The sequence below is a fragment of the Cherax quadricarinatus genome, chromosome 53, assembly GCF_038502225.1.
Source record: "Cherax quadricarinatus isolate ZL_2023a chromosome 53, ASM3850222v1, whole genome shotgun sequence".
NCBI lineage: Eukaryota > Metazoa > Arthropoda > Malacostraca > Decapoda > Parastacidae > Cherax > Cherax quadricarinatus.
Window position 1 is genome coordinate 25234033 of NC_091344.1, and position 12181 is coordinate 25246213.

The window sequence follows — 12181 nt, forward strand, 5'->3', positions numbered from 1 at the left end:
GAAAATTAATGTTTATTTGAAAAATACAGGACAATCATATGATAGATAATTGATTTAATTAGAGATGTGACTGCCCTTTGCTTTTATAAGCATTGCTACATGCTTTGGCAAAAACTACAGTCAAACAAAACACACACAACCAGGAGCTGAGTATCGACCCCTGCAACCACAATTAGGTGAGCACAGCCTTACAGAACAACAGCTGTTGTAGCACTGACGAATCGCAGGGTAACACCACATCTGGATGGTTGTCAGAAGTCGGTAACATATTCTTCTGAAAAGAAAAGAACCCAAACCACAATAATTAAGCCGGAGACTAAAACATTTTACGAGAAAATCACAAAATTTACACCTGTCCCAATTAATTTTCACACTAATAAAAGTAATAATGTTAATAGTAATAATGATAACAATGCCGCTGCATTATTATTATTATTATTATTATTATTATTATTATTATTATTATTATTATTACGATTACTGTTATAATTATTACTTAATAAAAGAACCAACTATTTTCCTTAGATTCTGCTTCCGAAATTTCTGAACCTGACGCAAATATTACACGCCATTTCTGGAGCATTACTCAAAGCTTCACTTTCTTTATAGAAAAAAAAAGTTTCATTTGAGATTTAATTTCTTTATATATAAATACATAACATAAATATTAAAAAAAAATAGCATTTTTTTTTAATTTTGGTTGAAATGGTTGGTGTTGTACACAGCCAGTGTCAACAAAGATGGTGTCTCTGGCGGAGTGAGTTACTCCTCGGGTCTTATTTCTCTGTGTCTTGTCCCTTCCTGCAGCTCTCCCTCACCGTGCACGCACTTCACACACACACCATCCTGTGTAGCAGTAGTAGCTGGACGTGTTACAGTGTAGATGTATTATTCCCATGGTGTTTTGATGCGGAGGATTGTGTAGCCAGTGAGGCCTTAGTGAGGTGTATCACCGCTCTCCTTCCATCACTGCTGCTAGTACTGCTCTGCTCTGTATAACCCTTGTAGGTTTAGCGCTTCTTTTATACTAGTACTGCTGCTAGAACAACTACTGCTTTAGTATTAGTACTACTGCTAGTACAGTACTGCTTTAGTATTAGTACTACTGCTAGTACAGTACTGCTTTAGTATTAGTACTACTGCTAGTACAGTACTGCTTTAGTATTAGTACTACTGCTAGTACAGTACTGCTTTAGTATTAGTACTACTGCTAGTACAGTACTGCTTTAGTATTAGTACTACTGCTAGTACAGTACTGCTTTAGTATTAGTACTACTGCTAGTACCACTACTGCTTTAGTATTAGTACTACTGCTAGTACAGTACTGCTTTAGTATTAGTACTACTGCTAGTACAGTACTGCTTTAGTATTAGTACTACTGCTAGTACCACTACTGCTTTAGTATTAGTACTACTGCTAGTACAGTACTGCTTTAGTATTAGTACTACTGCTAGTACAACTACTGCTTTAGTATTAGTACTACTGCTAGTACAACTACTGCTTTAGTATTAGTACTACTGCTAGTACAGTACTGCTTTAGTATTAGTACTACTGCTAGTACCACTACTGCTTTAGTATTAGTACTACTGCTAGTACAAGTACTGCTTTAGTATTAGTACTACTGCTATTACAGTACTGCTTTAGTATTAGTACTATTGCTAGTACAGTACTGCTTTAGTATTAGTACTACTGCTAGTACAGTACTGCTTTAGTATTAGTACTACTGCTAGTACCACTACTGCTTTAGTATTAGTACTACTGCTAGTACAGTACTGCTTTAGTATTAGTACTACTGCTAGTACAGTACTGCTTTAGTATTAGTACTACTGCTAGTACCACTACTGCTTTAGTATTAGTACTACTGCTAGTACAGTACTGCTTTAGTATTAGTACTACTGCTAGTACAGTACTGCTCTAGTATTAGTACTACTGCTAGTACAGTACTACTGCTAGTACAGTACTGCTGCTAGTACAGTACTGCTTTAGTATTAGTACTACTGCTAGTACAACTACTGCTTTAGTATTAGTACTACTGCTAGTACAACTACTGCTTTAGTATTAGTACTACTGCTAGTACAGTACTGCTTTAGTATTAGTACTACTGCTAGTACAGTACTGCTTTAGTATTAGTACTACTGCTAGTACAAGTACTGCTTTAGTATTAGTACTACTGCTAGTACAAGTACTGCTTTAGTATTAGTACTACTGCTAGTACAACTACTGCTTTAGTATTAGTACTACTGCTAGTACCACTACTGCTTTAGTATTAGTACTACTGCTAGTACAAGTACTGCTTTAGTATTAGTACTACTGCTAGTACAGTACTGCTTTAGTATTAGTACTACTGCTAGTACCATACTGCTTTAGTATTAGTACTACTGCTAGTACAGTACTGCTTTAGTATTAGTACTACTGCTAGTACAGTACTGCTTTAGTATTAGTACTACTGCTAGTACAGTACTGCTTTAGTATTAGTACTACTGCTAGTACAGTACTGCTTTAGTATTAGTACTACTGCTAGTACAGTACTGCTTTAGTATTAGTACTACTGCTAGTACCACTACTGCTTTAGTATTAGTACTACTGCTAGTACCACTACTGCTTTAGTATTAGTACTACTGCTAGTACCACTACTGCTTTAGTATTAGTACTACTGCTAGTACAGTACTGCTTTAGTATTAGTACTACTGCTAGTACAGTACTGCTCTAGTATTAGTACTACTGCTAGTACAGTACTGCTCTAGTATTAGTACTACTGCTAGTACAGTACTGCTGCTAGTACAGTACTGCTTTAGTATTAGTACTACTGCTAGTACAACTACTGCTTTAGTATTAGTACTACTGCTAGTACAGTACTGCTTTAGTATTAGTACTACTGCTAGTGCCACTACTGCTTTAGTATTAGTACTACTGCTAGCACAAGTACTGCTTTATTATTAGTACTACTGCTAGTACAGTACTGCTTTAGTATTAGTACTACTGCTAGTACAGTACTGCTTTAGTATTAGTACTACTGCTAGTACAACTACTGCTTTAGTATTAGTACTACTGCTAGTACAACTACTGCTTTAGTATTAGTACTACTGCTAGTACAGTACTGCTTTAGTATTAGTACTACTGTTAAGTACAGTACTGCTTTAGTATTAGTACTACATCTAGTACCACTGCTAGTACAAGTACTGCTTTATTAGTACTACTCCTAGTACAAGTACTGTTTTAGTATTAGTACTGCTGCTAGTACAACTGCTTTAGTATTAGTACTACTGCTAGTACAGTACTGCTTTAGTATTAGTACTACTGCTAGTACAGTACTGCTTTAGTATTAGTACTACTGCTAGTACAGTACTGCTTTAGTATTAGTACTACTGCTAGTACAGTACTGCTTTAGTATTAGTACTACTGCTAGTACAAGTACTGCTTTAGTATTAGTACTACTGCTAGTACAACTACTGCTTTAGTATTAGTACTACTGCTAGTACAACTACTGCTTTAGTATTAGTACTACTGCTAGTACAACTACTGCTTTAGTATTAGTACTACTGCTAGTACAGTACTGCTTTAGTATTAGTACTACTGTTAAGTACAGTACTGCTTTAGTATTAGTACTACTGCTAGTACAGTACTGCTTTAGTATTAGTACTACTGCTAGTACCACTACTGCTTTAGTATTAGTACTACTGCTAGTACAGTACTGCTTTAGTATTAGTACTACTGCTAGTACAGTACTCCTTTAGTATTAGTACTACTGCTAGTACAGTACTCCTTTAGTATTAGTACTACTGCTAGTACAGTACTGCTTTAGTATTAGTACTACTGCTAGTACAAGTACTGCTTTAGTATTAGTACTACTGCTAGTACAAGTACTGCTTTAGTATTAGTACTACTGCTAGTACAAGTACTGCTTTAGTATTAGTACTACTGCTAGTACAGTACTGCTTTAGTATTAGTACTACTGCTAGTACAGTACTGCTTTAGTATTAGTACTACTGCTAGTACAGTACTGCTTTAGTATTAGTACTACTGCTAGTACAGTACTGCTTTAGTATTAGTACTACTGCTAGTTACTGAGTATTAGTACTACTGCTAGTACAGTACTGCTTTAGTATTAGTACTACTGCTAGTACCACTACTGCTTTAGAATTAGTACTACTGCTAGTACAAGTACTTCTTTAGTATTAGTACTACTGCTAGTACAAGTACTGCTTTAATATTAGTACTACTGCTAGTACAAGTACTGCTTTAGTATTAGTACTACTGCTAGTACAAGTACTGCTTTAGTATTAGTACTACTGCTAGTACAAGTACTGCTTTAGTATTAGTACTACTACTAGTACAAGTACTGCTTTAGTATTAGTACTACTACTAGTACCACTACTGCTTTAGTATTAGTACTACTGCTAGTACAAGTACTGCTTTAGTATTAGTACTACTGCTAGTACAAGTACTGATTTAGTATTAGTACTACATCTAGTACCACTGCTAGTACAAGTACTGCTTTATTAGTACTACTCCTAGTACAAGTACTGTTTTAGTATTAGTACTGCTGCTAGTACAACTGCTTTAGTATTAGTACTACTGCTAGTACAGTACTGCTTTAGTATTAGTACTACTGCTAGTACAGTACTGCTTTAGTATTAGTACTACTGCTAGTACAGTACTGCTTTAGTATTAGTACTACTGCTAGTACAGTACTGCTTTAGTATTAGTACTACTGCTAGTACAAGTACTGCTTTAGTATTAGTACTACTGCTAGTACAACTACTGCTTTAGTATTAGTACTACTGCTAGTACAACTACTGCTTTAGTATTAGTACTACTGCTAGTACAGTACTGCTTTAATATTAGTACTACTGCTAGTACAAGTACTGCTTTAGTATTAGTACTATATCTAGTACTACTGCTAGTACAAGCACTGCTACTAGTACTACTTCTAGTATTATTTCTAGTACTACTACTAGTGCTACTTCTAGTGCTAGTATTACTGGTATTAGTAATTCTGCTACTAGTATTACTAGTACTACTAGTAATACTGCTACTATTAGTACTAGTAATACTGCTACTAGTAGTACTAGTAATACTGTTACTGGTACTAGTAGTACTGCTACTAGTACTCTGCGCTGTATAACCCTTATAGGTTTAGCGCTTCTTTTTTTTATTGTGCCAGTACTATTGCTATTACAAGTACTACTACTAGTACAAGTACTTCTAGTACTAGTACTACTGCTACTAGTATTAGTACTACTGCAACTAGTACTACATACAGTAATAATTCATTTAGTACTATCTCTAGTAATAGTCCTTCTAGTAGTATTAGTGCTACTAGTAGTACTAGTGCTGCTAGTAGTGCCACTGATAGTACTAGTGCTGCTAGTAGTGCTATTAGTACAACTAGTAATGCTATTATTAGTACTGGTATTGCTAGTGTTACTAGTGTGCTACTTGTATTGCTAGTGCTTCTGCTAGTACTACTGCTCACTCTAGGTTTATAAGAATGGTACTACTGCTAGGACTTGTACTTCTTGTACTACTACATCTGGTACTTCTACTACTATACTACTCTGTATACATACATACTTGCTCACTCACTTGCCACTTTATTAGGTACACCTGTACACTTGCATGTTGATGCAAATCCAGCGAAACCGAGGTGTTTGAATGTACCGGACCTCTAACAACCTGGACTCCGAAAAATTTGACCTGATCTTCGAACGTTTTTCTGGAGTCTGAACGTGCTGACTTGTTAAAAATTCACTTGTATGAAAACTTTACATGAAAGCCCTCTTTCAAAAATGCTTTGAAGTGACCTCTGACACTGACCTAATTCTCGGAGACTTGGAAGAATCAGTTCAACATCTTGCAATGTCGGAGGCTGATAATTAAAGCCTGGGAAATAGTTTCGGATATCAAACTTTTTAAAGTTCAAACTCCACCTATGAGCCAATCAAGCTCAGACACCAGTTCTCCACTGTATCTAGTAAGCCAGTCATGTGTCATGCAGATATGGTCAGGGGGTTCAGTTGTTATTCAAACAAAACATCAGAATGGGGAAGACATGTGATCTAAGTAACTGTGTTCATGGAATGGTTGTTGATGCCAGATGGTAGTTTGAGTATCTCGGAAACTTCTGATCTGGATTTTCTTGTACAACAGTCTCTAGAATTTACTGAGTGTGGTGTGAAAAACAAAACAACCATTGAGTGGCAGTTCTCTGGGCAAAAATGCCTTGTTAATGAGAGAAGGCAAAGGAGAATGTCCAGACTGGTTCAAACTGACAGGATGGCAACAGTAACTCAAAGAACCATACGTTACAACAGTTGTATACAGAAGAACATATCTCAGTGCACAGTATGTCAAACCTTGAAGTGGATGAGCATAGTATAAACCTTTGGGATGTGGTGGAACAGGAGATTCACAGTGTGAATGTGCAGTCAATAAATCTATAGCAACTGCACAGTGCTGACATGTCAACATGGGCCAGAATATCTAAAGAATCTTTGCAGCACCTTGATGAATTCAGGCCATTCTAGAGGCAAAGGGACATCCTACCCAATACTAATAAAGTGGCCAGTAAGTGTACTCTCTTATTTGTGGTTGCAGGGGTCGAGTCAAAGCTCCTGGCCCTGCCTCTTCACTGGTCACTACTAGGTCCTCTCTCTCCCTGCTCTGTGAGCTTTATCAAACCTCGTCTTAAAATTATGTATGGTTCCTGCCTTTGCTATGTCACTTGCCAGACTGTTCCCCTTCCTGACAACTCTATGACTAAAATACTTCCTAACATCTCTCTGACTCATCTGAGTCTTCAACTTCCAATTGTGACTCCTTGTTTCTGTGTCCCATCTCTGGAACGTCCTGTCTTTGTCCACCTTGTCAATTCCTCGCAGTATTTTGTATGTTGTTATCATGTCTCCCCTAACCCTCCTGTCCTCCAGTGTCGTCAGGTCGATTTCCCTTAGCTTTTCTTCATAGGGCATTCCCCTTAGCTCCGGAATTAGTCTTGTTGCAAACCTTTGCACTTTCTCTTAATTTCTTGACGTGCTTGACCAGGTGTGGGTTCCGAACTGGTGCTGCATACTCCAGTATGTGCCTGATGTACATGGTGTACTGAGTCTTGAGTGATTCCTTACTGAGATATCGGAACACTGTTCTCATGTTTGCCAGGCACCCATATGCTGCAGCAGTTATCTGGTTGATGTGCACCTCAGGAGATGTGCTCAGTATTATACGTACTTACACCCGAGATCCTTTTCCTTGAGTGAGTTTTGCGGTTTTTGGCCACCTAACCTATACTCTGTCTGCAGTCTTCTTTGCCCTTCCCCGCTCTTCATGACTTTGCATTTGGCGGGATTAAATTCAAAGAGCCAGTTGCTGGACCAGGCTTGCAGCCTGTCCAGGTCTCTTTGTAGTCCTGCCTGATCTTCATCTGATTTAATTCTCCTCATTAATTTCACATCATCTGCAAACAGGGACACTTCTGAGTCTGTCCCTTCCGTCACGTCATTCACATATACCAAAAGCAGCACTGGTCCTAGGACTGACCTCTGTGGAACTCTGCTCATCACAGGCGCCTACTCTGACACCTTGCGACTCGTTGTTGCCTCTCTGTCAGGTATTCCCTGATCTATTGCATCGCTCTTCCTGTTATGCATGCCTGATCCTCTAACTTTTGCAGTAATCTCTTGTGAGGAAGTGTGTGTGTGTGTGTGTGTGTGTGTGTGTGTGTGTGTGTGTGTGTGGTGGTTTTTGTTGTTTTTTTTTGTTGTTTTTGTTTTTGTTTGTTTGTTTGTTAAGAGTTATCAAAGGCACTTGTCGATAGACACTTCCTGTTTTGTGTGTGTGTGTGTGTGTGTGTGTGTGTGTGTGTGTGTGTGTGTGTGTGTGTGTGTGTGTGTGTGTGTGTGTGTGTGTGTGTGTTTTATATAATGTATATCTGTAGATATGTATGTACATAATTATTTTCAGCATTTTGCCACCTGTGAGTGCACCAGTATGGGATCGTGAGAGTGACGAGCGCCGCAGACGTCACCAGCATGCCCAGCAGCAACAGCAACAGGCCTTGGTTACTGCATCTCGAGCAGCACCACCTTATGGTCACAGAAAAGGATGGATACCGCGTTCTCAAGAAGTCAGTCACTTTAAATAATTGTAGTTAAATCAAGTTTAATTTCTTTAATCTCTCTATCTTTGTGTTGTACTGTATTTTTTATTTAAATTGTTTATAAAATAATTTAGATCTGAGTAATGTAATGGCATGCCATGAAATTTGAATATGACTTCCAGTGGATGTTACCTAAGTAGCCTAAGTTACCTGAAGGGAGGTTCCTTATTGCTAGTGAAGACTTTTGTTCTAAGGAATTGTACCTGGGCTCCAATTCCTTAAATCAGGCCTTAATTCCTTCCATTTTGTCAAGTGTTGTATGACCCCTATGAGTTTAGCACTTCCCTCATGAATGGAAAAAAAAAAATAAACAAATTCTGTTGTCTTATTTTGATATATGAAAACAGTTCATAGGTATATAATGGGTATTGTCTAAAAGAACACTAATGTCCACCTCCAGACCTGTCATTTTTTCTTATAAGCTCAGAATCACACCCTGCCATAAACAATGTATTGTTAAAAATATGCTCATTGGATTTATCCAGTGTTATGTATTCATGAGAAACAAGATAAATGTTGCTTACCTTATAAAAAATTTTCCCTCCAAAATTCAAATATTGTATCTCTTTGTTTAGCTAATATGTAATTTTAATTTAAATTTATGTAGCAGTCTGCCTTTTTCTAATCAGTCTTTTGAAAGTTGTTAGATTGGAATGTTTTCTGGTTAAATACATATGTCCCTGGAGTATGCAACAATGGATTTGCTGCACAATATCATCATAGATCTGCCCTCTGGCTGGGTGAAATGATGTCACTGCTAGACATTAGATGAGATCTATTAATTTTAATTAAATTTCAGGTACTGTATTATGATTTTTTGAGTCATAGATAACGGCTTTGCAAGGACTTGAGCTAGTTTTCATACAACCCTGCGACATGAGACTCATCTGTAAAAATTTGACTTGTGGTCATAGTAAGGCTCATGCTAACCTCCCTAGTGTCTGTAGAAATACACCTACTTGGATAAATCTTATTAGGCCTACAAAGTACAGTGGATAGCACACTGGGCTGCTGGTTTTAGGACTGGCTTACCATGAGTTTGAACCCTCCATTTAGATTTTTTTTTTTTTCCATATTTCAAGCCTGTCATTATTTGTATAATTGTTTATTGTCAATTCAATCATTATTTCTAGTGTAGTTTTTTGCTTTCTTTCACTCATTAGTTTAATATCAAGAAAAGGTTTTAACAATTGTAATGTGGTTTAAAATATTTTACTGTATAGTAAGTACTGTATCTGGAATGCAGTCCTAAGGACTGCTTTCAGGCCTTCAGTTGTGAAAAAAACAAAACTTATTTGCTATTCATTTCTGCCTATCAGCAAGAAACAGCAGCAGTGCTTAATGGGAAAGATGACTTAAAAAATCCTTTTTTTTTTTTTCCTGTGGTATAAGATCATATACAGTATATACATACTGTAGCATAGTCCCTCAGCATCTAAGAGTTGCATATCCACAAAGTCTTTTATCTGAATTTTGTGTATACCCTGCTACTAGAGATATGCAAGGGCAGTTAGTGGATCCATGACTTGTGTGCCACTTCTCACACTGTGTGTGAGAATTGGCAGCTAAGACGGCAAAGTCTGGACGAGCACTGCAAGTGCTCATCCAGACATAGCTGGATCAGCATCTAACAAATGCTAGTCTCTCCACATACACACACAAGCTACTTCACTACATTCTTTTCACGAGTGTGAAATGGAAACCTCTTTAAAAATTTTGTACTCTGGCACAGTTACTGGTCTTTTATTTGTTTTGTAAGCATGTAGATGACAGATAAATCTTACAAGGGTCTACTTACATTTACATTAAGTATATATTTACAATATCTTTATTTTCCTGTGTTCTCTTAATAGTTCTTAATCCTGTAATATTCTGTTTCACTTTAAAAGAGCTGGTCTGAGACTTGGATATGGTTGCAGCAATTCTCAGAATCATTAATAAATATGAAGTACCTTATCATTAACATTAATAACATCACTATTTTTGCTATTTCTGAAATAAGTGTCGATAAGAGGAAAAGGGTAAGTGGTGCACTTAGGAGTCTGTGGAGACAAAGAACTTTGTCCTTGGAGGCAAAGAGGGGAATGTATGAGAGTATAGTTTTACCAATGCTCTTATATGGGTGTGAAGCATGGGTGATGAATGTTGCAGCAAGGAGAAAGCTGGAGGCAGTGGAGATGTCATGTCTGAGGGCAATGTGTGGTGCGAATATAATGCAGAGAATTCGTAGTTTGGAAGTTAGGAGGAGGTGCAGGATTACCAAAACTGTTGTCCAGAGGGCTGAGGAAGGGTTGTTGAGATGGTTCGGACATGTAGAGAGAATGGAGCGAAACAGAATGATTTCAAGAGTGTATCAGTCTGTAGTGGAAGGAAGGTGGGGTAGGGGTCGGCCTAGGAAAGGTTGGAGGGAGGGGGTAAAGGAGGTTTTGTGTGCGAGGGGCTTGGACTTCCAGCAGGCATGCGTGAGCGTGTTTGAAAGGAGTGAATGGAGACAAATGGTTTAATACTTGACTTGCTGTTGGAGTGTGAGCAAAGTAACATTTATGAAGGGATTCAGGGAAACCGGCAGGCCGGACTTGAGTCCTGGAGATGGGAAGTACAGTGCCTGCACCCTGAAGGAGGGGTGTTAATGTTGCAGTTTAAAAACTGTAGTGTAAAGCACCCTTCTGGCAAGACAGTGATGGAGTGAGTGATGGTGAAAGTTTTTCTTTTTCAGGTCACCCTGCCTTGGTGGGAATCGGCCAGTGTGTTAATAAAAAAAATAAAAATGATAATATTATAGAATTCATACATTTAATTGCAAAATAACTAATAAAGAATTTTGTCTCAGGACTTTGGAGATGGTGGAGCATTTCCCGAGTGTCACATAGCCCAGTATCCACTTGGAATGGGCAAAGGTGGAGGAGACACTGGTGGTGGAGGGTCAGTATCTAATGCTCTGGCAGTTCAGTTAGATGACAAAGGCAAAGTCAAATACGATGTATTAGCAAGACAAGGACATTCTAAAGATAAGGTGAGTTTTGACTGTTATAGGTTTTAACAATTATTAGAGTAGGGGGTTGCTAAGTGATATTGCTTCCAAAGTTTTTCATTCTAATTTTACAGAGGAGTGTATGCTTAAAGTAATTGCATATATTTTGATTATCTTACTAATTTAAAGAATTATATTGTAGTGTATATTTGAAGAATGTTCTAGAGATACAGTATCGATATTGTCATGGTGCATGTGCCATGTATTGACTTGATAAAGCCCCTATGTGGGTGAAATCTTGTCTTAACAATAAAGGTTTAGTCTACAAATTGTGTCCTGTTACCAATAAGAAAAAGCATTTCAAAATATCTCCATGGGGGAGTAGAACAGAATTCTTCCTCCGTAAGCCATGCATGTCATAAGAGGCGACTAAAGTATCAGGAACAAGGGACTAGTAACCCCTTCTCCTGTATACATTACATATTAAATTTGAAAAAGAGAAACTCATTTTTCTTTTTAAGTCACCCTACCATGGTAGGATATGGCAAGTTCAATGAAAAAAAAAATGAAAATATTTTCTACTGTATGTTGAAGTTTGGTAGCTGTCGAAGATTGCCAGATAATAGTAGATGCTGAATAACAGTTTGTCATATACCAAGTGATATACTGTAGTACTTTAATAATAATGTGATTCTTGTAGACCCATAATAAAATCGTCTGAGAAACCAGTGTATCTGCTGGATTTTCAAGGAGGCAGTTTGGTAGTGGTCTTGGGCTTTTAATTTTTAGAATTTACTGTACCTATAAAGAGATTAAAGGCACCTATCTAGCAAAACTTTAGTCTGAGTTTTGAAAGTCTGTTCCTTGTGAGTGAAGTGTGGATGTTGCAGCTCAATTGTTCGGCTTCTAGAAAAGCTGCTGTAGAGTGGCTGGTGATGGTGAATGTGTTTTTCTTTATGGGACATTCTATCTCAGTGGGAACTGTCATTGAGTTAAAAACTGATGTATTATCTTATATCTTTAATCAAAATGTGTTTCAGCTATGTTCAGCCTTT

At 37.5% G+C, this 12181-nt stretch overlaps 1 protein-coding gene across 2 annotated transcripts in view; it reads left to right on the top strand.

The window, feature by feature from the left end:
• The first annotated feature begins 616 nt into the window (after window positions 1-616).
• Bx42 (Puff-specific protein Bx42) overlaps window positions 617-12181 on the top strand; it is a 36754-nt gene continuing 25189 nt past the window's right edge. Inside the window, exons 1-3 of one of the 2 annotated variants that reach the window (XM_053781373.2) lie at window positions 617-757; window positions 7960-8122; window positions 10986-11168. In XM_053781373.2, the coding sequence (XP_053637348.1) occupies window positions 741-757; window positions 7960-8122; window positions 10986-11168 (363 nt within the window). In that variant the 5' untranslated portion in view covers window positions 617-740. Of the gene's footprint in view, window positions 758-819; window positions 1005-7959; window positions 8123-10985; window positions 11169-12181 lie in introns of those variants that run through there. The other variant, XM_070096489.1, reaches the window with a different exon arrangement.